Source organism: Cyprinus carpio, chromosome B14 (assembly GCF_018340385.1).
Source record: "Cyprinus carpio isolate SPL01 chromosome B14, ASM1834038v1, whole genome shotgun sequence".
Taxonomy (NCBI): domain Eukaryota; kingdom Metazoa; phylum Chordata; class Actinopteri; order Cypriniformes; family Cyprinidae; genus Cyprinus; species Cyprinus carpio.
The window spans coordinates 25,927,479-25,954,461 of NC_056610.1; the positions used below are offsets into that span (position 1 = coordinate 25,927,479).

Here is a 26,983-nt window from a genome sequence, read left to right on the forward strand (position 1 = left end):
GCATATTTGTCACACTTGAATTCTAATAACTGGTTGTGTCACCCTTTGAAGCAACAACTGCAATCAAGCATTTGCAATAAATGGCAATGAGTCTTTCATATCGCTGTGGAGGAATTTTGGCCCACTCTTCTTTGCAGAATTGTTTTAATTTAGCCACACTGGAGCATGAATGGACCGTTTAAGGTCATGCCACATCATCTCAATCGGATTTAACTCCAGACTTTGACTTGGCCACTCCAAAACCTTAATTTTTTCTTGAGCCATTCGGAGGTGGGATTGCTGGTGTGTTTGGGATCATTGTCCTGCTGCAGAACCCAAATGCGCTAGAGCCTGAGGTCATAAACTGATGGCATGACGTTCTCCTTCAAGATTTTCTGATAGAGTGCAAAATTCATGGTTCCATCAATTATGGCAAGTCGTCCAGGTCCTAAAGCTGCAAAGCAGCCCCAGACCATCACACTACCTCCACCATGTCTGACTGCTGGTATGATGTTCTTTTTATGAAATGATGTGTTGGTTTTACGCCAGACGTAAAGGGACACACACCTTTCAAAATGTTCAACTTTTGTCGCATCAGTCCACAGAATAAATCTTGGGGATAATCAAGATATTTTTTGGCAAATGTGAGACAAGTCTTTGTGTTCTTTTGGGTCAGCAGTGGGGTTTGCTTTGGAACTCTCCCCTGGATGCCATTTCTGCCCAGTCTCTTTCTTATTGTTGAATCACGAACACTGACCTTAACTGAGGCAAGTGAGGCCTGCAGTTCTTTAGATGTTGTTCTGGGTTCTTTTCTGAGCTCCACTGATGAGTCGTCATTTTGCTCTTGTAGTAATTTTGTTAGGCCAGCCACTCCTGGGAAGGTTCACCACTATTCCAAGTTTTCTCTATTTGTGGATAATGGCTCTCTCTACGCCTTAGAAATGGTTTTTATAACCCTTTCCAGACTGATACATGTAAAGTATTTTATTACTCATATGTTCTTGAATTTCTTTAGATCAAGGCATGATGTGTTGCTCTTTAAGCATGCTTCACTTTATCAGACAGCTTCTATTTAAGTGATTTCTTGATTCAACAGGCCTGGCAGTAATCAGGCCTTTATGTGGCTAGTAAAATTTAACTCAGTTTTCTAAAATAATGTGGTTAATCATAGTTTTTTCATGATTTAACAGGAGGGGCAGTTAATTTTTCGTGTAGGGCCAGGTAGGTTTGGACAGCTTTTTTCCCTGAATAAATGAAATCATCATTTAAAAAATGCATTTTGAATTTACTTGCATTATCTTTGTGTAATATTAAAATTTTTTTTAAGTGTTTTAAATATGCAAAAAATATAAAAAAAACAGTAAGGGGGCAAAAACATTTTCACGGCACTATAGACAGTACAATTTTGTGACAATAAGATATATATATATGTATTTGTGTGTAAAACACTAATAACACATACTAACAAAACCAAATTTATATACAGAGCTTGACATTAATATAGTTACATACACATATACACTCAATCACTTGGAAAAAGGTGGTGTAGAAACAATTTTCACTTAGAAATAAAAAAAAAAAAAACATACTGTAAATTTTTTTTTGTATCATTTACAATTTTCAAAAAAAAAAAAAAAAAAAGTTTTGTTTAGTTTACTATGTATATCCAACAATATAAAGAGCTGGGTGACAATATAAATTAATTATTATAAAAAAAAAAAAATAACACTAATTTTCATTAAAAGCAATAAAGATTTAACTGTTTTGAATGCATTTATATTTTTCGCCCTTTTTTTTATCTGGAAATTGAACCCTAAACTGTTTGGCTAGTAGAAACAAATACAATTTATAACCAACACTACAGTACTTTAAGCAATTATGTGTGCAAACCCTTAGACATTATCAGGCCTTTCTCAGATCTTTTCCAGTATTTGAGGAATGAAATTGAAGACATTATTAATGCGATATTTATCTGTAAACAGAAGTACCAGTAAACCAGGTCAGAAATTAACTTTTCCATTTAGGAAAACATTTATGAGGTCAATTTTTGTCACCACCTTAATAATTGTATCTGTGTTGCCTTCAATGATAAATGCTTTAATTTAACCAATTACTTCAATCAACTAAAATACTTGAAACTGTTGCCAATAACAGTTGAATGTTTAAACTTGTATCTAAATTACACGTTTAAAAACAGGAGCCAATATGGCTGCAATATTATGACAACATTTTAAATATATCATTGCTCTTGGTATTGTAATAATGATTATTAATGCTGAATAATGAAAACATTAAACTTTTTTGTGTTTTGTGTCTAGGTTCTGGGGAAACCCAGACACAAAACTCCCGTTATTTCACCAAAGCCACAAAATGAATCTTTAATGTACATCATTTCTGCACAGTGTTGTTTATGATGAGGAAATTCACCAGCGCAATCCCCTGTTAATTTCTGACCCTGCTGTAAACGTTAAAAACACGTGACTGCTTCAACTCACTCCAGACAGAAGAATGCAGATATTTGAACTGTTTTAACCCCTCGTTTTAACTCTCTCATATCACTGTTATACTCTCTTCACTATCCTCTAGAACTCAGTCTAGCAAGCTCAGGTTCTCTGTGACTTTTGAACTTCAGCTGCTTTGAAATGTTTTATTGATTCAAAATCTGCTGTTTTCGTGATCATTGAGTTATTGAACATAAGTGAAAAAAGCACTTGGTGGTCCAGGTAAAGTGCGATCTTGTTATTGTGAGACTAGCGTCTTTGTGCCTGCGCATAAACACACTCCTCCTGATGCTGCTTTGGAGCGACTGAGTGGTTCGGAGTGAACGTCACCTCGCCGTTCTGGATCTCCTCTTCCTCCACCTTCTTCTTCTTCCTCTTTGTCTGCGGTCGGACTGTGGCGTATTCCTCTTCAGCAGCTGGCAGCGATTCTGTGGAGAGAAAAGAGAAACGATGACAAGACATTACCAGACGTCTCTACACATACTGAGGAGCTGTTGGTTACCATTAGTCTACTGCAGAAATAGCAGCTTTACTACAAACTGCTGACTAACAAATGAAGCTTTTCAACAGTTCGCTGAGAAGGCAGCAAATAATAACGATGAAAAGATTCAATGCAGTGCAAGTTAAAACAATCAGGGCCCGGTTCCCCAAAACGTTCTTATCGCTAAGTAGTTCTTAACCTATTCCTTAACCTCTCTCTTAACGTTATGGCATGATTCCCGACACGTTCGTACGCTAAGTATATCTGTATCGTACTCTGTAAGTCACACTTTCGTAAGGTTGGTCTGGACCTTTCGTAAGCTCTCTCTTAGCGTTGTTTGAGCTCAAGACTCTAGTCGCCACCACTGTGCAGCAGTCTTTAGAAATCAGCGCAGCGCAGTACAAGTCCAACTATGGTATGTTGACAATGTTGTGGCTCAACAATGACTTTATGTTATGGACATTTTAAGACTAATAATAAAATATGTTCGCAATGGATACAGGCCTATTTATGAAGTTGACTTTATTTGGTATCAGAACTAATATGGTGGTAATTAGTCTAGGCTATTTCGTAATGTCATTAAAGCGTTTAAATTGGCAATCACTTTTGATAATTAAAATCTGGCAAACAATTTGGCTCCAAATGGCTAAGATCTATAAACGGGTAAGCATGGTGGTGTCCAGTAAGCGACCAACTATGGCAGCGATCCAACGTGTCCTTGTATTGAATCAAAGACGGCGCCGGCTGCGGAGCCGTTTAGTCCATGTAAATTTTTTTATTCGGCAAAACTTAAGCCCTTTTGACATTTTGCCTGACGTGGCTATATTAAAAAAATTAGGCTCCCAAGACAACTCATTATGGAGCTGCTGGACCTTCTCAGACCTGCGCTTGCCAGGCTAACGTGGCGGAATTTTGCTTTAAGCCCTGAAGTCCAGCTGCTTGCAGCGCTAAGGTTTTTTGCTACAGGGAGCTTCATCGAGGTCGTGGGAGAGGGCTACGGCCTAAGCAAGACCTCGGTGTGGAGGTGTGTCCACACTGTCACCAACGCCCTTCTGCGCCATGCCGGGGATTATATCCAGGGAATTCAGATTGTAAAGTACCTTACCATTAATATAAAAGTATATTACATAATTTTTAGAAGTCATTAAACCCATGTCAAGAAGGGGCACAAGTGGCACAACGGGATAAGGAGGGTGGATGATTAGCGAGGGATACCCAGTTCGTCTACCCGTCACAACATATCGTGTGAACATATTACTGACAATTTGATAATTTAATTAATAGTCTATATTTTACGGATAACTTAAACTATGTTAAAATAAATGTTACTGGAATAATTTGAGGAATGCACCAGCCGTAATGCACCTTCGCGTGAAGTGGAAAATCGATTCCTGAGCAATCGATGCCAACTAATTCAGCACCTTCATTTGGGACAGCGCCTTTGTAACGTAGAATGTAAGAGGCAGCGTGTAAAGAAGCTTCCTAAGGGACACTTCGGGGAACACACTTAGGAACATAAACAACTTTGGTAAGATATATCTTTCGAGTCTACTTAGCACGCTAAGAGTGAGCGTTATCGGGGAACCAGGCCCAGATAATTTTAATGACTCTCCTGTTCATTCTCATTTAATAAAATGAACTAATCTTTGAGTCATTTCATTCATTCGAACAGAGTTAAAATGTTTTACGTTTACACAATCTTTGATAATATTCTAAATTTGAAAATCAGTATACTGGAGCAAAACATAAACACTTTGCATCACTCTGCAGAAAGAGTCTAATGGGTAAAAGTTCACTTCCCGAGTCTTTCGTTTTTTAGTAACATGACAGATGCAATGAACGAATCATTCATCACCTGACCCAACACTATTAAACTACTAACTACTCTGCAGATTAATTAGGTTAGTTACTAAATTGAATGAGATTCATTTTCTTAACCACTAAACCTTTGTTTCTAATGCTGCAGTTTCCACAGAAGACATAAGAAGTCTTAGTTTACAACAGAAGACCAAAAACATTAACTACTGTTAACAATCTTTGAAAACAACAGACTGATGGTTTTGAACATTCCTCTTCTTATAATTCATTTAATTACACATTTAACAATGAAATTAAGATTAAATAGCAAAATGTAACAATTAAAGGTAGGGTAGGTGATTTCGGAGAAGTTAGCATTGCAAGCTAGCTTTGAATGCATAAGATCCCACCCTCCCTGCAAATCACTCTCCGTAGCCACGCCTCCTCCAGAAACATCAACAACACAGGCAGAGCAGAGGATAACCGATGAAAACTAATTCAATTCTGTCAGATTAGATCATGTCTCATTGACAGGTGAGAACTATTACAGTACAAAGGGCATAATATTTCAATAATAACACCTTCCATTCTCGCTCGGTCTGCAGTAGTGTAATGTAACGTGTTGATGACGTATCATGTCTGCGTGAACAGGGTGCATGGAGGTACACAAATACATACATTAACAGGCAGGCAGGACAGCCTATCAGAGTCCTCAGACCAAGGGATATGATTACACAAACATTTAATGGCCCTGCGCCTTCCAGAGACAATATAAATACCTTTAAATACATTTAGACCACTTAATTTGATTTGACTGTGATTGCTATCGGGACGTTCAACCAGCATAACAAAATGTTTTTGAACCAAATCACCTATTCTATCTTTAATATAATAATAATACAATTTAACATCACAATCAAAATAGTAAAATTTTTGAATTAATGTAATGAATATAAACCAAAAACTCTATGTCAGAATGGGTAATAAGATGCAGATTTACCCTAGCATTGAATGGTTGAGCTTGACTAGTCAAGTCTTTCCATCACTCTGCAGAAAGAGTTTAATGATGACAGTTTCTCTGAGTCAGTTCTCTATTTGTGTAAAAGGGGAAAAACACAGTAACAAACTGACCGACGGATTCAGGGCAAAAGAATAAACTGCAAAAGAGACAAAAAAGATTTGAACACTTACAAGACACTTACTGTCTTAGTTTTTCAAACATTATCTTAATCTATAAAAAAGCTTTCAAACTTTTTAAACTAAATGATTTTAAAAGACAGAAATCTAGTTTTTACATAATCTTTTCTTTTAGTCATGAAAGAGCAACAACACGTAACAATTTGCAACGTAAAATTAACTAGAAGGTTTTTGTTTCCAATTAGTAATAGTGACTGAATGACCTTGAGATCTAGGCAGTGACATGACTAATTCAATGACTAACCATGTTGTTTTACAGAGTAGTCTAAAGTAGATCTCTGAGCTTCATTGAGTTTCTTACCTGTTGTCTTCTTTTCATCCTTTCTCTTAGGTATATTAGCGTATATGAGCTCCGTATCTCCAGCAGCGGCTGATGGGAAAACACTGGCATTAGAAACAGATCAACTACAATCTCATATTTCAATCATTTAAGTATTAGCTTCAAAACTAGCCTCATAACAGATCATGCAGGTCAAACATTTTTCACATATCAGACTGTTTGCATGTAACGCCTTGAGATAAAGGTAAGAATACAGAAAATGAGGTCAGATATTCATTAATCTTCGATTTATTGGATCTCATACATAAAACTTTTGTAAATATATGAGTAAATTCTGAGTTATTTGCAAATAGAGAATACCTTACCGAAAATTCACAAACACTTCATTAAACCATTAAAAATGTCATAGTTAAACATGTGCTAATGAATTCCAGTCATTCGTAAACAAGACATGTTGGAAGCTGCTGAAAATTTTTCAAAACAACTAACATTGTGAAAATACAAACACGTTCATGAATCACAACAGCTTTATGAATAATTTACATAAAAAAAAAATAAAAAAAAGTTCATGTTTCATGATTGAGGCCAAATGACTTTAACCTTTCTATTCATACAAGATCATACTTAAGTACTACTAGCCAAAAAATAAATAGCCAAAATCATTAAATCTAATAATCTGGAAAAATAAATAAGATTTTTCTTTCTATACATTCATGATGCTTGAGGAATATTGTTTATAGCCTTTCTGCCATTTTGAACCAGTTTTAACCACAGAAAGTTTGTCAAATCTCCACCAAAACTGTCTTAGATTATATTCATAACATCTATAATGTTTCTACTTTTTGTGTAATTGTCTTTGAAACTGTCTGTAAGGGAGTGCAATGACCAAACAAATCAATTCAATACATACAGTCAGGTCCAGAAGAATTCAGACACTGCCTGAGTTTTTGTGCTTTTGCCTTTATACACCACTACAATGGATTTGAAATAAAACAATCAAGATGTGATTGAAGTAAAGACTTACAGGTTCATTTTAAGAGGTTTCACAAAAATATGACATTTACCATTTAGGATTGACAGTTTCAAAGACAATTAAACCAAAAGTAGAAACATTATAGATGTTATGAAGATGATTTGAGACATCATTATAAGCTACAAATTTTCTACGCATTTTAAGGCATAATAACCCATGTGTTTGGCTCTGTAATTGCTGCTTGCATTGAATAGTACTACATTTTAACCTTCAACAGTTCGTATATGAACTACAGATTCAAAACTGACTGACCTGGTGTTGACTTCAGATGTTTTTTCTTGTAAACGTAACATATGATGATGAACAGCAGAATTGGGATCAGAGCAACGCAGCCAAAAGCAATCATATAGAGCAAAACTATAGAAGAAAAACACAAGGTCATTTAAATCAAACTCCAAAACTGCTTCTAAAAGCTTATTCACACCAACTGCAACATGGAAAAACACTGTAATAACTACATGCAATTTAACAGCACAATTAATTAGTTCAAAATCATATTTATTTATTTATTTAAAGTTTATTTAACAGGGACCATACAAGCAAACATAGTTACAATACAAAGCCTGTAACTGATGTGCAGCATATAGAGTTTATAGCTAGTGCTAATTTTCAACTCCTGTCCCTGGTTGGGCATTTCTAAGAACATTATAAAACAAATACATACATAAAAACAAGAAATACTACAAAACTATGTATATGTAGATATACACATATATACACATATACACATACACACACACACACACACACACACACACACACACACACACACACACACACACATACATACATACATAATCATACACAATAACAACAATGTCACGAAACGCACACAAACAGGTAGATCCAATTGCAGTGTTTTAATAGGGTAATCCAAAAATCATAATCCAAAACAGGCAAGAGGTCATAACACAAAATCAGTCCAGAAACAAGAAACAAGAAAACACAAGGGACCGCGAGAAAACCGGGTGACGGAAAACAAGGACTCCGTAACAATGACAGAAACAACCAGGGTATTTATAGACAGGTGCAAACAATGTAAGTGGGAACAGCTGAATACAATGAACAGTGATGAGTACAGACAAGGCTTGTGGGAAATGTAGTACTGAAGTGGGGTGACGATAAGGGGAAGTGAGACCTCTAGTGGACACCCAGGGATACACAGACCAGACACTGTGACATTACCCCCCCTCTAAGGAGCAGCTACCAGATGCTCCTCAGAAAGCAAAACAACAAAAACCGAAACAAAAAGACCAGGAGGGAGGTGGACTGGTGGAGGTAGAACAGGGGGAGGGATGGAGGGCCAGGCCCGTGTAGGGGAACAGGGACAGGCAGCGATGGCTCCACTGGCAGCCAAGGTGGATCAGTCAGTTCAGGGGGCCAGGGTGGACCCGAAAGTTCAGGGGACCACGAGGGACCAGGCAGTTCAGGTGGCCACAGAGGATCCGTCAGTTCCAGTTGTGCCGACGGCCAGGGATGAACCCGCCATTTGAGCAGCCAGAGCGGGACCTGCCACTCGGGGAGCCAGTAAGGAGCAGGCTGTGGCGATGGCCAGGGAGGAACCCGCCACTTGAGCGACCAGAGCGGCACCTGCCCTTCCGGAGGCCCTGCGAAGACGTGAAGGCGTTCTGGAAGGCCTGTGGAGACGTGAGGCGCCTCGGCTTCGGGCACCGCCTCTGGAACGGCCTCGGTCACGGCATCGGGAATGGCATCAGGAACGGCCTCGGGCACCGCATCGGGAACGGCCTTGGTCACGGCCTCGGTCACGGCCTCAGGAACGGCATTGGGCAGCGCCTCGGGAACGGCCTCGGACACGGGCACCACCTCGGGAACGGCCTCGGGCACCGCCTCGGGAACGGCCTCGGGCTCGGGCACCGCCTCGGGAACGGCCTCGGGCTTGGGCACCGCCTCGGGAACGACCTCTGGCACCGCCTCGGTCATGGCATCGGGAACGGCCTCGGCCTCCGGAACAGTATCAGGCACCGCCTCGCCCTCCGGAACAGCATCGGGCACCGCCTCGGCCTCCGGAACAGCATCGGTCACCGCCTCGGCCTCCGGAACAGCATCGGGCACCGCCTCGCGACCTCCGACCGCCTCGGCCTCCGGAACAGCATCGGGCACCGCCTCGACCTCCGGAACAGCATCGGGCACCGCCTCGACCTCCGGAACAGCATCGGGCACCGCCTCGGCATCGGGCACCGCCTCAGCCTCCGGAACAGCATCAGCCTCCGGAACAGCATCGGGCACCGCCTTGGCCTCCGGAACAGCATCGGGCTGAGCTTTCTGATTTCATTCTTTATCCATGGTACAGTGTCTTTCTTACTACATCTTTTTTTTATTAGAAATTTGTCTATTAATCCTGAAATAGCTGTAGTCATAGAATTACAGCACTCATCTACATCATCCACAGCCATGATCTGCTCCCAATTTAAGTTAAGTTCTCTTTCGAACTGCACAGTTTTAGCTTCAGGAATGATAAATGATAATTTATCACAACCAGATTTGCCAAAATACTGTAGCCGCTTTCTGGTCAGTTTTTCAGAATTATGTTGTGGTCTGAGAGACCTGTTATCAGATTGTACGTCCTTGTTATATGTTCTGGTTTATTGGTAAACACCATATCAACCAGGGTCTTGGTCTGCCTTGTTATCCTAGTGGGTCCTTTAATCATTTGTAGATAATTAAATTTTGTCATAATTGTTTTTAATTTTTGTTTACCACTTTTTCCCGACCAATTAATATAAAAATCACCATACCATACAGTTTCTCTATAAGAATCAAGTTGTTTAGCTACAAGGCTTAATTCATCATAAAAAGCAGTGTTATATGAAGGTGGGTTATAAATAACAACAATATTAAAATTCATTGTAGGTGATAAAATAACATTCAAAGCTAGACATTCCAGAGTTGTTTTCAATTCAACTATGTGACATTTAAATTTATCTTTTATGTATATCAAAACTCCTCCCCCCTTGCCTGTATTTCTGTCCTTTCTGAAACATTGATATCCAGCAATGTCTATCATATTATTTGGTATATTACTGTGAAGCCAGGATTCTGTTAAACAAAGATAATCCAAATTTGAGTCCAAGAGGAGTACAGAGATCTGATCCCTTTTGGAAATTAGGCTGCGAATGTTTAAATGTCCGCCTAATATTCCTTTCGGTTTACACTTAACGTCCCAGAGTACTCTAGCGTGATTCACAGTTTGGAAAAATAGATATTGCTTTTGTTTTTGTACAGCACTACAGCCAGAGCCATTCAAGTGCATTCCCGGTTCAATCCCCGAATATGGATCCATCAGACGGGGTGACTCACCGGACTTGTTGCGGTCGGTTGTACACAGGCAGCTAAGACTAGGTGAACTCCATTTTTCGGCTTGCCGCTGATCCAGTGGTTCCTGGCTCTGAGCCAACAGCTCCCGCAGCTCCGCTCCATGGGATTCTGGTGTAGTCGATGTCACCCCTGTACTGAGCCCAACCTCCAGCTCAGTACTAGCCATTTGCTCAAACGTAGTCGGACCAAGATTAAGGTGTATATCCCCAGCCAGAAGAATGAGCGCCAGTATAACTTTAAACGCATAAAATCTGCGCTGCCGTGAAGTTAATCTGCTGGTATTATTTCTGTCGCTCAGGCCTCTTGATGTCCAGATAAAATACAATGTGCAATGTCCGTGTCCAAACCATATGCAACTTGGTTTGTTCACAACTGGTTAAGCTGGCCACATTACCCTTAATATTAGCTAGAGCCTGTATCACTGCCATCGTTATTTTTGGATTTATGTGTAATTGACTATATTTGTTGTAGCTCAACACTCACACTTCCATATTGCTTCAGGGCTCGGAGTGGCATTCGTGGTGACATTCATACTAGCTGATGAGAAACTTACCATTTTCTGATGCCTGTGAGCTGTTGGTTACTGCAGAGGTCACATTAGAGGTCACACTAGAGGTCAAACTAGAAGTCACAGCTGCAGTCTTTGGCCCTGAAATAAAACATCAGCACAGAATCAGCTGCTTTCTCTCTTAATAGAAATTACTGCATTAATCATTTTGAAGAGTTAATTGGCCAGTTGAGAGAATTTATTTGTCTGAATCTCATGAAACATGTAAAGGAGATGTACAGGTCACATATCAGTTCAAAATCAAAAGCAAAATAGTAAGTAGTATGTAATATTTTGTATAATGTTTCATTGCATGTTTTAGGGGCATTAGACTGTATTTATCCCTCAAATCATATTTCTTATATATAAGGAAAATCCAAACAAAAAACCTGGTGTGGCAATTTTCCATTTCAATTAAAGGTATGAGATAAAAGAATATAAATTTTCCTGCAGGAAAAGTTCTACATTCATACAGTCATTCAGGGTTGGCTGTAGATTGCAACAAAGAGAAAACACCCAAACTCAACATTTATACCGTCATCAAATGCGGATGCTTTGTTCTCATCCAATCATAATTCATATTCAACATATATGTCCATTTAAGGTGTCCAACTATGTCCTCCAGATGCGTTTCTAAGAATTTAATGCAAATCATTTTCTAAGGAGCCAGGATGTCTAAGAAACTAAAATAACATATCTGTCTAACCTTAACCCTTGCACACACACACACGAACGCACGCACGCACACACACACACACACACACACACACACACACAAACACAAACACACACACACGCGCACACACACGCACACACACACACACAAACACAAACACACACACAAACACACACACACGCACACACGCGCACACACACACACACAAATAGATTTCCTGTTATATCTCAGGTCATTGAAAACTCAAGCATACTGAAGCACTCAGAGACACTCTAAAGAACACTCTCTAGTAAAGCGAAGCAAATAATACAGAATAATAATAATAACAAATAACTTCCTCCACAAAAACCCTCAATTCTCATTATGATAATGCAAAAAAATAAAAATAAAAAAAAACATTGGCGGTACTTATTGTACATATTTAAAAATAGAAATACTAAATGTACCATTTTTCTTTATAAAAAAATATTTCTAAGGCTGCTGACATGAATTTATTTATTTAATGTTCTGAATTTATTCCATCCTTAGTTTTAAAAGATGTGGTGCAGTCATTAGTTTTATTGCATCTTGAGTAGTGCCCAATGTTATGGTCAAGCGCATCTGAGAAACACTTAAAAACACTTCCAGACTAGTGCTTCACCGTCCACTTCGAGCTAGTGTTAGTGATGTGCATTAGCACAGTTATCATGGCTGTCGTAAAGGTTACATTACATTTACGACTGCTGGGATATTTTCATAAGATAATCAAGTATCACACATCCTGTTTTTTATTTTTTATTTGAAAAGCCTGTATATGTGAGATTTTTTAGACATGATTATAAAACATGTCAAGTGAGTAAGGCTCAAATCCTTTTACCATGTTCACAAAAAAAAAGTAAAAAATAAAAATAAAAAGACTTGTTTGGTATATGGTTCCCATTATAATATACAAAAGAGCAATTGCACATATGTTTTAAAGAAAATGCGAGAATATGGTTATAAATGTGTAGACATATGTTTTATGTGTTGCTACTGCTAAGATGAATAGTTTTGTGATGCAAATAGTGTAATTGTATTTTTGTTCTTATTTCACTTATTTGTCTGACTTTTGTCTTGTACAGATTTGTGGAGCCCAGGAAGATTAGCAATCACTCTGTGGAAGCAAAAGAGAGTTACAAATAAACAAACACCTGTCTGTCTTGATTAAATGATCATATTACATATTATAAGTAAACATGTATCAATAATAATAAAATAACAATCATTTCTGTAAACAACTGCAATTACCAAAATAAATAAATAAATAAATAAATAAATAAAGAGAGAGAGAAAAAAAGCTAAATTGTAAACCATTAGAGTAAAGAAAATTTAGTGAGTGGACATGTTTTTAAATGAAAATAATTTCACAATGCAAAAAATGAATGTTTGTAAAACAGTTTAATTTATGCAATAAAAATTAGATTTTGGGGTGAAATGTTTGTTATTTTTAATTATTATTATTATTTTTTTATTTTTTATTTTTTGTGCCATGCCAGCTAAAGCTGAGAAGCAAGTGAAAAATATAAAATGTAAATAATAAACTATATATTTCAACAAATACTAATAATAAAAAAGGTTTTTAAAGTTAACTTTTTACTTCAAAAAATCTAAATTCAGCCTAAATCTGTTCTTACTTCATTCAAAATACTTTATAAGGAGTCCTAGAGGAGTTAAAACCATAACAATCCATCGAAATATGCTTCAGAGTTACTGCTAATTTGGGGGTAAAACATGACTTTGACATGTTCTTGACAAGTTTTATGAGATTCTGCTTCACTCTTGTTGCTTTTGTTTAGCAAATATGTTGACAATCATGTATTAAAATCTCACCAGGACAGGGTTTGAGTCTAATGGTGTTCTGTGCGTGACTGACGTGGTTCTTCACGCTGCAGCTGATGTCTCCATCAGTTCCCTCATCCAGATCAATGCTGCTGTTTCCATCCACCAGTGGATCTCCATTCAGAGTCCAGCTGTAGAGGAGCTGATCCCCCTCAGAGGAGCAGGACACCCTCATCACCCCACTGGAGGAGCAGTTGAATGACACTTCCACTGAGCCAATAGGAGCTGGAGGGAGGGACACATCACAGTCACATGACTTTTTTCTTGATATTATGTAAATGAGTCAGTTAAGACATTTCTAAACAAAATTTATATCTGATATGATAGTGTAAGCCAGTCATGTGACAACAATGTAACAAATGACTGTTTGAAATGCTTTCACATGTCAGTTTTTAAAAGCAGTATGCAGTACACAGTTAGCAACATGCTAGTATTTCATTCTTAAAATAGTCTCAGACTCAGTGAAAAGAAAGTGAAGATGCTGTTGACTAAATTCTTCCAGATATTCAGTAATGAGCTGCAATAAAAACCTTCACAGAGATTCAACTGATTCCTTTTCATGAGAGTGAGATCTTTGGAGAACTTGAGATTGTAATTAGTCTGATGAGAGAGTTTCTGTACCTTCAACAATCACTTGAAGATCTCTAGATGTTTCTGAGCCGCCTGAGTCAGAGAGTGTTAATCTGTAATTCCCTGAATCTGCTCTGATCACACAGTTTATTATCACAGTCCCATTAATGACTGTCACTTCAGGTCTGTTATTATAAAGATCACATTTCTTCATCCTGCCATTCTTCACTCTACAAACTGGATCATCTGCTGTGTTGTTGTTTATTCTCTTTATTAACTTCAGGTCATAATCACTAGTGTCCAGGACCATCAGCAGATTGAGTTTGTGTCCCAGAGCTGTGTAACAGGGATCAGACTGATCAAAACTGCAGTTTAACTCCAGACCTGAAGAACAAACGACACAAAAATTTTACAAAATTTTAGGACATCATGAATTTAAATCAGACATAAATTACACAAACATTCACAGAATTAAAGTTCAACTTAAGAAACACATCAAACTAATTATTGATCTGATCTCAGTTCATCTCAGTAATGCTCATTGTCAGAACCATTTTATCTTTACTTTAAACTTTTACATGCAGGTGTCCAGTAGGGGTCATTCTTGGGTAATTACTTCCCTCGTACTTCCCTTGGGTAAAAACTTCCCTCAGATAACAGGAGGGAAGGTGCACACAATTACACTAGGCTAAACTAAGCTATCCAAGTAGAAATTTGTACAGATGAAGGACTGCAAATGTGGATTTATTGACTGTTTGTTTGGAAACATAAATCTACAACTGTGAGCATTTTAACCTTCAGTTAATAATAAACCAGTGGTGTGTATCCATTCAGTGGCGTACGGGACACCCCCGCAGGCCCCGCGGTGCGTGGGGTTACCGGCCTTTTGTGGGGCCCCGTCGCAGGACATTCTAAAAGGCAGTGCTTCGAGACACTGCAAAAGATGCGAGACGAGAGCAAAGGTAGTGCAGTGGAGCGGGCTTAATGTTCTAAAACAACAACCGGAGAAAATCTATTTTTTATCACATTTCACTTGTCAAATTTCTAAAACAACCGCGCCTTAATCGAAGTTGATATTTTTACGCTTAAAGCAGCTCATGTACGGAGCCCCACATTTGACATGCAGGAAAAATACAGTAAAGCGTGCGCACAATATAATTCGTTCCCTTGTTTTACTAAACCGTGCACACAACTTAGGCCACTAACTTTTTCCCTCCCTTTATAATTCGTTCGTTGATTTGATTCAACTAAATTCTTGCCAATATATTAATATCATGCACACAATTTAGTAAAACGAGAAAACAAATTCATGCTCACGATTTTTTTTTTCCTGCATGCGCGGGCTGCTTTTGCTTTAAGCAGGGCTTAAAAATGAGAGAGAGAGAGAAAATCGGTTCACTCTGAGCAGAATCGGTATTTTATCGGTTTCTGTTCATGCGTTTCTCTGTGTTATTGCCGCTCTGAAACTGGTTTGAGTGGAAAAAATGGTTAGCGTCATTTCGTCATAGCGTCAAAAAACACTAACAGTCTTAAGGCCTGTTCACACCGGGACGAATTTCGCGCGCGATATTCGCCAACGTTTAACGCCTCGTGACTAAGCATAGGGCACCAATGTAAGTGTGCACACCGACGCGAAAAACGCCACGCGTAAAAAGCGTCATTTTTTTAAAAAAACGCCCTCGGGTTAGTTTTTTTGGTTTGACGCACCGCGTCAAAAACTATACGACCAATGAGAATGGCGCTTTTGCACACGTGTCTGGAGCTTCTGAAGTTACAGTAAAACACAACTTGGGGGCGCTCAAACACAAAACTGTCTTGCTGAGCACACATACGTAACGGCGAAGAAGATATACGCCAAGTAGCGTCTACACTGCCGGGAAGAAATAAGACGAAGAAGATGCAAGGCAAGATGAATGTAGAGTTGCTGGTCTCGTTGGTGTCGGAACACAAAGAACTATATGACAAACGCGACAGCGATTACAAAAATCTTGATAAAAGAGAACTAGTATTTCTAGTATTTCTGTTTTACATTAAGCGCCATCTAATGTCAGGGAATGAATTTGCATGTTCACTCGGCTCATCGTCAGCGAAAATCGCTTGGGTGTGAACACAAAAAACGCGTTGAAAAACGCTGGCGAATAACGCGCGCCGATATTCGTCCCGGTGTGTATGGCCCTTTAAGCCTAAATTCCGCTTAGTCATAGCCAGCATCATCTTTTCTAGATTTTGGCCAGATGTTAAAAAAAAAAAAAACAAACAAACAAACAAAAAAAAACGGTCAAAGCTTTAAAGACATTAAAGCATTTTTATACGATATTTTAAATGTTTGCTGCATGGATAAAAAACAGTACTTGTATAAAATTGTGTTTTGAGAGGAAAAAAAATGTTGCATTTTATTATTACATTCAGAAATAATGTAGGCTAAAATACCGGAAAATCAAAATGTTTACAAACATTATAAACACAGGCTATTTTATTCCCTTCCCTCAACAACAAATCCTCTGTATTTAACAGTAGCTATTAAGGCTATATAGGTAAACGTCAAGCCAAAAACGTATTAATTTAAAGGGAAACTGAAGCCTTCCTCTCGTTCGGCAGAAATCCATATGTTTCCATATTCGCAACATATTTGGATGCTAAAATAATATTTATTACATATAAGTTTTACACTTAGCTCGCATTATCTACGTAAATCATCATCCTTCACAAAGGCTATAACAGCATGCTCTGTTCACGCTTCACGCAACAACGGACTCTTTCAATTGAGCATTTTTTCTTTGTATGTGTTTTGTTTTGATAATGAACAGGGGGGTATTCCAGAAAGCAGGTTATGTGTCATACCCGGGTATGTTTAAGAGTAAGTAAGTGGATAACCTCAACTTTCGGTTCCAAAAACGGAGGTAACTTTCAGGTTATGTTAGTAGTCATAGCAACTCACTCTCTGAACGTAACCTGCTCCGGAGCAGGTTATGTTCCAAGGTTAGTTCACTTCAGCGAGCCTTCAGTGGGTGTGACAGATAGCGCACAGCATTATATAATATTACAATATGTAATATAGCCTATTATATATATATATGTGTGTATGCTGAAGTGCTCCTGTAGCTCAAGTGGTAGAGCATTGCGTTAACAAGCGCAAGGCTGGGGGTTCGATTCCCTGGGAACACGATAGGTAAAAAAATTGATAGTCTGAATGCACTGTAAGTCGCTTTTATCCAAAGCGTCTGCTAAATGCATAAATTAAATTAAATTAAATTTAATTAATTTAATATATATATATATATATATATATATATATATATATATATATATATGATATGTTAATGAGTAAGCGCTAATTTATAATAAATAAGGTAATATATTATTCTAACATAATTATTTATTTTATTGGCATATATAAGAGTTATCTGTATAAATTATAAAACACTATGACAAGGTAATGTTTAACATATATATTTATTTATTTTATTTATTACATGTTAGCCTATATCTCACACATGGAGCGGCATTTTCTATGTCTAAATTCTAAATCAAAATACATATTTGATATGACTTAATATATAATTAGCATAAAACAAACAATATAATTCACATTCTTCTCAGGGATTAAAGATTAAATGGAAAAAAATAAAAAATGATTGCACAGCCATCAATTAGGCGGCGATATGCACTAAGCATGTAAACAACTAATGAACAAAAGAAGAAGAAAGAAACAGCTTGGCGTGCTTTTTCTTAGCGTCCGTTTCCATAGTGACTCGTCGATTCGTCGCTCTGTTGAGAATGTCTTGAGTCTTAACCAGGAACATACTCTGAGTTGAATGAACTTACTCCCGGACACATTTTTGGAACCACATACCTCAAGTAAGCAAGGTTTGGGGTTAATCAACCGAGAGTTCAGGGTTTAGTTCACGGTAAGTTAACCCTGCTTTCTGGAATACACCCCAGGCTGCGATGTCAAGGAAGCAAAAATGTTGTGTGCGATCGACAGTGCGATCACTGCATTGTTTTCCCAAACATTATTCGTAATTTAGTCAGATACAAACGCTGGTTGATCATACAAGCAAGACATCATTCATCACTGTAAAGCCATGGCAAAATAATAATAATGGTAATAATAATAAAGAAAGAAAACTGTAAACTTTTGCAATATAGAGAATGGCTTTCCGCCTCATACTGAACGTTAGATCGCGTCACAATGAATAGAAACTGAGCACAATTTTTTTCCTTTCGTTTCGTTAATCTGTTAATGATTTAAGTGAAATATGTTGTACAAGAAAGAAGACTCCCCAGTTTAGCTCTCAGTATTAGGATTCCTCACGCTTGCAACATTGACAGTAAGCTGCAGTCAAAGACTTGGCGCACCAAAATGCTCACAGAGGATTAAGTAGAGTTTTTGCTTGACTGTGGTTGTCAGTTACTAAAAAGAATAAATAAGTTAATTGCAAAAGTTGGTAAATGTATAGAAAGTTAATTTTTCTCAATATGTAGCACATATATATATTCCTAGGTTTTTTTTTGTTTTTTTTTTACTGTTCATATACAGAAAGACATGAATTTAGCGTGTATAGTTTTTTAAACAGTTAGTGAGTCTTATGAAGAACAGTGTTTGAACTGAAACATGTTGGCCATTAGCCTCTTGACTTGAAGAGATAGTTACATGCAGGAAAATCACGAGCATACATTGTGATACTCTTCAAACCGGAGGCAGGGTGACATGGAGGAGAAGAATTGTTGAATGAAGTTATTTTTGTTTTCTCTGCGCAAAAGAAAAATATTCTCGTAGCTTTGTAAGGTTATGGTTGAACCACTGATGTCACATGGACTGTTTAACGATGTCCTTACTGTGTTTCTTGCCCTGATTGTGGTAATTACATTGCTGTCTAAGTAGGGACAGAAAGCTCTCAGATTTCTTCAAAAATATATTTATTTGCATTTTGAAGATGAACGAAGGTCTTACGGGTTTGGAACGACATGAGGGTGAACAATTAATGACAGAATTTTATTTTTTGGGTGAACTATCCCTTTAATACTGTTATAATTAACAGGACACTGAACATAATCCTGTCACTGCACAGACTGAACTCAAATTAGAGTGTGATACAAAATATCTGTTATAATCAAACATTTACTTTAATTAAAAATGTCTGTTGAACACTGGAATGTCTCAGCAATGTCTTTATGCTCTCATTCATCTTAATGTTAATTTTATTCAAATGAAACTCATGCTTTCACAGTCTGCATAGTTTTATTTTCTAAATCGCTTCATGCATGTCAACGTGACATTTTTATAATGCAGAATTTGTCTTTGTCCTGCACTTTTTTGGCTGAATCCTATTACACTGTGACAGTTCTCTCTTTAATTATAGTGTTTTGTTCTCATATGATATTTAATGAAGAGACATAAATCAATCAAACAATCCTCAATATAGGCTAGTAAAAAAAATAAAATTAAAAAATAAATACATTTACAAAACTACTATATAAAAAAATACAAACTTTTTAGCACAATGAACATGAAGAAACACTCACTTCCTCTCACATTTTATAATACTCCACTGATACACACTGTTTAAGATCAGAAAACACTGTGACTAGATCTCTGCAGACTCTTAATGTAATATTACAACTCAAATGTTTTTATTTCAGAGATTGATCTGATTGATCAGCATCATAAGAGTTTGATGTGAAAGTGACTCACATGCAGCAGTCTGCAGCAGCAGCAGCATCAGTCCAAAGATGAGCATCATTTCTCTAAAGTCCAGCTTCAGAAGAACTCAATCCCAGCAGAAGAGTGTGACGCTGCTTCAGATCGTCTGTGTTCTGGCTCTCATCAAGACAAGTGTCTTCACGGCGAGACTCACACTGGACTGACACACGAGGAAACCTCTGACCGCTTCACTGAGGAAAGAGGAAGTTTCTTCTTATGGGGGAAGACACATGCTGTTAGTTTGCACTACAATACATCTGAAACAAGAGAAACTAAGAGAAAGAAAGAACAAGTATCAAGCACATTTTCTAAAAGAAATTGCAAAAAATCTTGTTTTGGAAGTCACAAGTGGACAGGATTTGTTTCTGATTGAAGTAAAATGACTAGTTATGCAGATGACTTCACAGATTCTCTTGCAGATCACATAAAACAGTATATTTAGTGTATTAATGAAATGCTCTGGACAGTTTTATTGAGAGTAAAGCAGAATCAGGTCTACATGCAGCTGTGTGTATTGAGTGTGTGCTGATGTTTGACTCAGTTCTAGTCAGTTCACATGTGAATGAAGAGAGGATTGTGATCTTCTGTTGACTGGAGCAGAGACTCATGGGACTCAGAGCTGCTGATGTAGAGAGCGCCACCCGCAGGAGTAAACTACAACTACACTCTTTCACAGCCATCTGATCTCATTTCATTCAGAAAAACAGGACTGAAATGATCTTAATCTGATCTATCTGAACTTAACTTATCAATAAAACTACATTAAGGATGTTTTTTTTTTCAGTTAAAATTAACAAATTATTCATTCATTAATTCATCTCAGTACATTAAAGTGTAATGTTTGTGCTCTTTTATTTCTGTTCTTATTTTCTTGATTCACTTCACTACACCTGAAAATAATCCATATTTTCAGATGTCGGGGGTGGATTTTGCTGGAAATACAATATTTGCTTCAAGAACAGTGACTGTCATCAAACTATTCTGCATGTGACACAGTTTTATGTTTTAACCACATAGTTTTGTAACAGAGATCAAGTTTAACTGCAAATAAACTTTTTTAAAACTCAAATCAGGGAATAATATAATTCTATACTATATGGACTTAAAGTTTGCTACCAAACACATTTTCTTTGTTATGAGCGACATCTGCAGAAGGAAACGAGTTACAGCTGAAATTATTTGGTAAAAATAATTTGGTTTCTGCAAGTACCGTTTCATTTTAAAGCGTTTTATTTTCACATTTAACTCAGAAAACAAATTCAGCAATGACCCCATTTACAATGTCTAAAGAAGGGCATGTTTAACAGTCTTCTATGATGCAAATATCTTGTGAAGAATAATGCATGCATGTGGTTATATGTGTTAAAAGTCAACTGCAAATTCAAACCAAACCACAGACAGCAAAACAAGAGACACTACAAAACTGAGAAACAGATAAAGATCTTCAAACAGAGAAAACATCTAAACAGACCTGTAAATGAAAGAAATCAACCATAACAGAATAAAGTAAAAGATCAAGAGGAGAAATATGAAAATAAACACAATGTGACTGTTATGGGTTGGTAAGGGAGGAACTCAAGTGCAGACAGGATTCTCAACACAAAGGGTTTATTGATGACAAAAGGGGAAAAACAAAACCCACGAGGGGGAAACAACAGCTAGGGTAAGGACTAAATAACCAAACAAGACAGGGCTGACCAGATAAAGACACTAAACACTAACTATAAACAAACACTCACGGTATTACAAGGACTTCTTCAGGGATGACAAGGATAAACTCACGAGGCTGACAGGTAGGAACATATATGAGGAACCGTCTGAGGAAACAATCACAATGAACCGACAAAAGACAGAGCACACTAGGAGATCTAAATAGGGGAACTAATCAAGACACGACAGGTGGCATAGATAGGACAATCACGACCAGACTAGGATAACAAGGGGGGCGGGGCAAGGGAACGAGCCAACACAAGCAAATGGTCCAAAGACAAGGCCATGTGCTTGTACACAAAACACGGGTCTGTCATGATCCTGCCTCTAGACTAGAGAAAAGTCAGGACATGATGGCAGGACCATGACAGAACCCCTCCCTTAAGGAGCGGCTTCCAGACGCTCCCTAAGGGAACATCAAACGCGGGACATGACTGACTGGGACAGAGACAAAAAAACCAACACGACATGACAAAATAGTAATAAGGGCAAACATGAAAACACAACAATAGGGTTAGGGTGGCATATCAAGAAAAAACAAAACAGGGAAGGGGAGGAGGCGGGACCACAAAGTTCATGGGGGACAGACCAGGGTGGGTGGGTGGGGTAGGAGTCTTAGGAGGACGGGACGAAGGCTGACAACGAGGGGCTCGGGCAGGTCTGGGTGGTCTAGGGTGGGGAGTGGTCTCAGGACCATTTACAACAGAGGACATGACAGGAGAACTCACGTGACACGGGGAAACACCTACGGGACACGGGGAAACACCTACGGGACACGGGGAAACACCTACGGGACACATGACAACATCAGCTGGACACGGGGCAACACCTACGGGACACGGGGAAACATCAACAGGACACATGACAACATCAGCTGGACATGGGGCAACGCTCACGGGACACGGGGCAACGTTCACAGGACACGGGGCAAGATCAGGGGAGACAGAAAAACTGGGTCAGGAGTAGCACTAACTGTGGTTGGCTCGGGATCTCTGGGGACAGGGTCAGGGGACAAGACAGGACTGGCGGGGATTTCCAGGATCTGGACAAGACGGGACAAATAATCAGACAAGGCTTTGGCGGCAATAATAACCGGCATCTCCTTACGAGACGAGACAGACTGTATCAAAGTTTCTGCTGCAGAGTCGGCTGCGGCTCTCTCCTCCGCCCTCACGACAGCAGACTTGAAAACCTGTTCTCTTATTCACTGGCTCGGGCACGCCAGCGCTCTCCGCTACTGGCTCGGGCACGCCAGCGCTCTCCGCTGCTGGGCTCGGGCACGCCAGTGCTCTCCGCTACTGGCTCGGGCACGCCAGCGCTCTCCCCTCTCCGCTACTGGCTCGGGCACGCCAGCGCTCTCCGCTACTGGCTCGGGCACGCCAGCGCTCTCCGCTACTGGCTCGGGCACGCTCTCCGCTGCTCGCTCGGGCACGCCAGCGCTCTCCGCTGCTCGCTCGGGCACGCCAGCGCTCTCCACTGCTCGCTCGGGCACGCTCTCCGCTCCCACGCTGCTGGCTCGGGCACGCTCACCGCTGCTGGCTCGGGCACGCTCACCGCTGCTGGCTCGGGCACGCTCACCGCTGCTGGCTCGGGCACGCTCACCGCTGCTGGCTCGGCACGCTCACCGCTGCTGGCTCGGGCACGCCAGCGCTCTCCGCTGCTGGCACAGGAGGAGGCAGGGTCACAGGACCGGCAGGCCCCTTCTTCTTCCTCTTCCTCCTTGGGCGCGGTGCAGAGGCCACAGCTGGGTCAGAGGCGGGTTGGGGGGGTTTGGTCTCGGGCAGGGCAGACTCGGATGCCGAAGACTCTGAAGCTGACTCCCACGACAACCGTCTCCCTCGCTTGTTGGGGAGACTGAAGGTAGTGGGAGGTGCCTCAGGATTTTGGGAGGGACTTGCCTGATCCCCCAGGGTTGCCACGGCCAGGACACGACCCTCTGGGATCGTTGACAGCTGGGTAGGTGGAGGGGACCTCTGTGGCTCCTCCTGGGAGATGCTCTCCCACAGCCGGGCATAATTTTTGGAGGATCCATTCCCCCCTCAGGCGAGTATGGGAGGGTGACCCCCTTCCTGTCGGTGGGGGACGACATCCAACATTGACGACGGAACTCCAACAGGTGTTTGGAGCTCGGGGGACCTCCTGCCTGCTGAGTTCCTCTTTGGTCGGTTCATTCTGTTATGGGTTGGTAAGGGAGGAACTCAGGTGCAGACAGGATTCTCAACACAAAGGGTTTATTAAATACAAAAAGGGGGAAAACAAAACCCACGAGGGGGAAACAACAGCTAGGGTAAGGACTAAATAACCAAACAAGACAGGGCTGACCAGATAAAGACACTAAACACTAACTATAAACAAACACTCACGGTATTACAAGGACTTCTTCAGGGATGACAAGGATAAACTCACGAGGCTGACAGGTAGCAACATATATGAGGAACCGTCTGAGGAAACAATCACAATGAACCGACAAAAGACAGAGCACACTAGGAGATCTAAATAGGGGAACTAATCAAGACACGACAGGTGGCATAGATAGGACAATCACGACCAGACTAGGATAACAAGGGGGGCGGGGCAAGGGAACGAGACAACACAAGCACATGGCCCAAAGACAAGGCCATGTGCTTGTACACAAAACACGGGTCTGTCATGATCCTGCCTCTAGACTAGAGAAAAGTCAGGACATGATGGCAGGACCATGACAGTGACAGATCTGATTCAGAGAAATAAAAGTTTTATCAGTGATGATCCGAAGGGGTTTCATGTAATGATATAAAAGTACTGCTAGTTCATTCAGTGTGAAGACACATAAGTAATATAAGGATTAAAACTATTACAAAAGAGAAATGTCCAGAAAATAATCTTCATAACCAAAACCATAGAAAATCTGGTTTAAGTCTTATCTCCTGTTTTTAATTAATCTCTAGGGTTTATATTATAAGATCTGCAGTCGACAGCTGAAAGCTGGATTAATGTGAGAATCTGTGACATTATAGGAAGTCATTTCTCATAGATGTGATGACCTGCTGCTGCTCTCATGAATCTTCTGCTGTGTGTTCATGTCCTTCTCTAAATCTTCTCATCCTCACTTTCTGATCTTCCTGTTTCTTTCCTAAAAGCATCATCATCATCATCATCATCATCATCATCTTCACACTCTTAATATCTGCATGTCAAATCCATAATGATGATGATAAATGTCTCTCACCTGATGTGTGTCTCATGTAGATGTGAAAAGCTCCTAACAGACCCAACAGAACCATCAGCTGAAGACACCAGACCAACACAAACACCAGAGACACTGAACACATGAACAACAAGAATTAGATACAAAACAAAACCCATCCTTCATGTTTCCAGGAGTGTGTTTGTTAAACCCGTACCACATTCTGATGTCTGTGTGCTGCTGGTCACTGCAGAGGTCACACTAGAGGTCACAGCTGCAGTAGCTGATCCTGAAATAAAACATCAGCACAGAATCAGCTGCTTTCTCTCTGAAACACATCAAAACAATTCACTGCTTAGATCAAGCTGAAACAAACTAATGATGCTTTTCAAGAATTAAGAACCCAATTAAGAGACTTGCATTATTAGTTGCTTTGGTTTCTATATGTATCTGGACATTCATGTATTAAAATCTCACCAGGACAGGGTTTGAGTCTAATGGTCTTCTGTGCGTGACTGACGTGGTTCTTCACGCTGCAGCTGATGTCTCCACCAGTTCCCTCATCCAGATCAATGCTGCTTTCTTTGTTATGAGTAACATCTGCAGAAGGAAACGAGTTACAGCTGAAATTATTTGCTAAAAATCATTTGATTTCTGTCTGGATTGATTATTTTTATACATGTTTTTTATGTTTAAAATCATTGATGTATGCTTTCTGTTGGATAAAGTGTTAATTGACTGTTATAATATAAAAATTGTATGAGCGACTTTTGACTGGCAATACTGTTTCATTTTAAAGTGTTTTATTTTCCCATTTAATTCAAAAAACAAATTCAGCAATGACCCCATTTACAATGTCTAAAGAAGGACATGTTTAGCAGTCTTCTATGATATCTTGTGAAGAATAATGCATGAATGTAGTTATATGTGTTAAAAGTCAACTGCAAATTTAAGCAAAACCACAGACAGCAAAACAACAAACACTACAAAACTGAGAAACAGATCAAGATCTTCAAACAGATAAAACATCTAAACAGACCTGTAAATAAAAGAAATCAACCATAACAGAATAAAGTAAAAGAGCAAGAGCAGAAATATGAAAATAAACACAATGTGACTGATCTGATTCAGAGAAATAAAAGTTTTATCAGTGATGATCAGAAGGGGTTTCATGTAATGATATAAAAGTACTGCTAGTTCATTCAGTGTGAAGACATATTAGTAATATAAGCATCAAAGCTATTACAAAAGAGAAAAGTCCAGAAAATAATCTTAACTATATTCATAACTAAAACTGTAGAAAATCTGGTTGGTCCACGCGTACAACAGCACCAAGTGTGATGCCATGGGGTACTCCCCTTACCTTCTGATGTTTGGCAGAGAGGCGGGACTTCCTGTTGACTTGTGCTTCGGAACGTCCCCAGATGGCACAGAAGAGGCGTCACACACTCAATATGTCACAAAGCTGAAGGAAGACTTGAAGCAAGCCTACACTTTAGCCTCTGATGCTGCAGACCAACAGCACCAGAGAAACAAGAGGTTGTATGATCGCAGAGTTAGCTTTCAGTCCATAGAGATCGGCGACAGAGTACTGCTCTGGAATCTAGGTCTGAGAGGCAAGCACAAACTGGAAAGCAAGTGGAGTCCTGATCCTTATGTTGTCATTGGAAAGATGCCAAACCTACCTGTGTTCAAGATCAAACGGGATGATGGAAGGCTAGGGACAAAGAATATACACAGGGACACCTTCTTCCAATTGGACAGCTGGTGAGAATGCCATGCACTGACCAGGATGCTCAACCACGTAAGAAACCCAAAACCAGAGCAGACACTCATAATAGAAGTCAAAGGGACTCAAGACAAGAGACTCAAGAGTTACAGGAATTTTCTGATTCATCTCTGTGTCACTCAGAGAGAGCCTGTCCAAAGGGTGCGAAATACTGCCAGTCGAAGTTGAAAATGACCCTGCAGCTGAACATGTTCATGAAATTGATTCAGACCCAGAAGAGGTTGATCACAACTGTGAACCAGAGTCTGAGGATGAGGGGTGTGATCCAGAAGTAGCTCCGGAAGAGACAAGTGAAGCTGGATCAGAGTCTGAAGAAGAGGTAGCTGAGGTCCAGGAGGATAGAAGGCAGCCCATCTCTGA

At 39.6% G+C, this 26,983-nt stretch overlaps 2 protein-coding genes and 1 long non-coding RNA gene across 4 annotated transcripts in view; all 3 read right to left on the reverse strand.

Moving 5' to 3' along the window:
- Nucleotides 1-1,675: 1,675 nt before the first annotated feature.
- On the reverse strand, nucleotides 1,676-20,097 carry LOC109079517. The gene is made up of 7 exons (XM_042738762.1): nucleotides 19,950-20,097; nucleotides 14,306-14,638; nucleotides 13,676-13,909; nucleotides 11,158-11,253; nucleotides 7,521-7,625; nucleotides 6,257-6,325; nucleotides 1,676-2,908 (listed from the first exon to the last, which is right to left on the reverse strand). The coding sequence occupies exons 1-7, from the start codon at nucleotides 19,996-19,998 to the stop codon at nucleotides 2,730-2,732; spliced, it is 1,065 nt and encodes a 354-aa protein (XP_042594696.1). The 5' UTR covers nucleotides 19,999-20,097; the 3' UTR covers nucleotides 1,676-2,729.
- Nucleotides 20,098-24,677: 4,580 nt separating this feature from the next.
- The window catches only part of LOC109048099, a 77,819-nt gene continuing 75,513 nt past the window's right edge, over nucleotides 24,678-26,983 (reverse strand). For both annotated transcript variants that reach the window (XM_042738757.1, XM_042738761.1), the window contains one exon: nucleotides 24,678-24,780. In XM_042738757.1, coding sequence (XP_042594691.1) covers nucleotides 24,738-24,780 — 43 coding nt within the window. In that variant the 3' untranslated portion in view covers nucleotides 24,678-24,737. The remainder of the gene's footprint in view (nucleotides 24,781-26,983) is intronic.
- On the reverse strand, nucleotides 24,876-25,594 carry LOC122139667. The gene is made up of 2 exons (XR_006156480.1): nucleotides 25,312-25,594; nucleotides 24,876-24,934 (listed from the first exon to the last, which is right to left on the reverse strand). It is a non-coding gene; the product is annotated as an uncharacterized LOC122139667 (long non-coding RNA).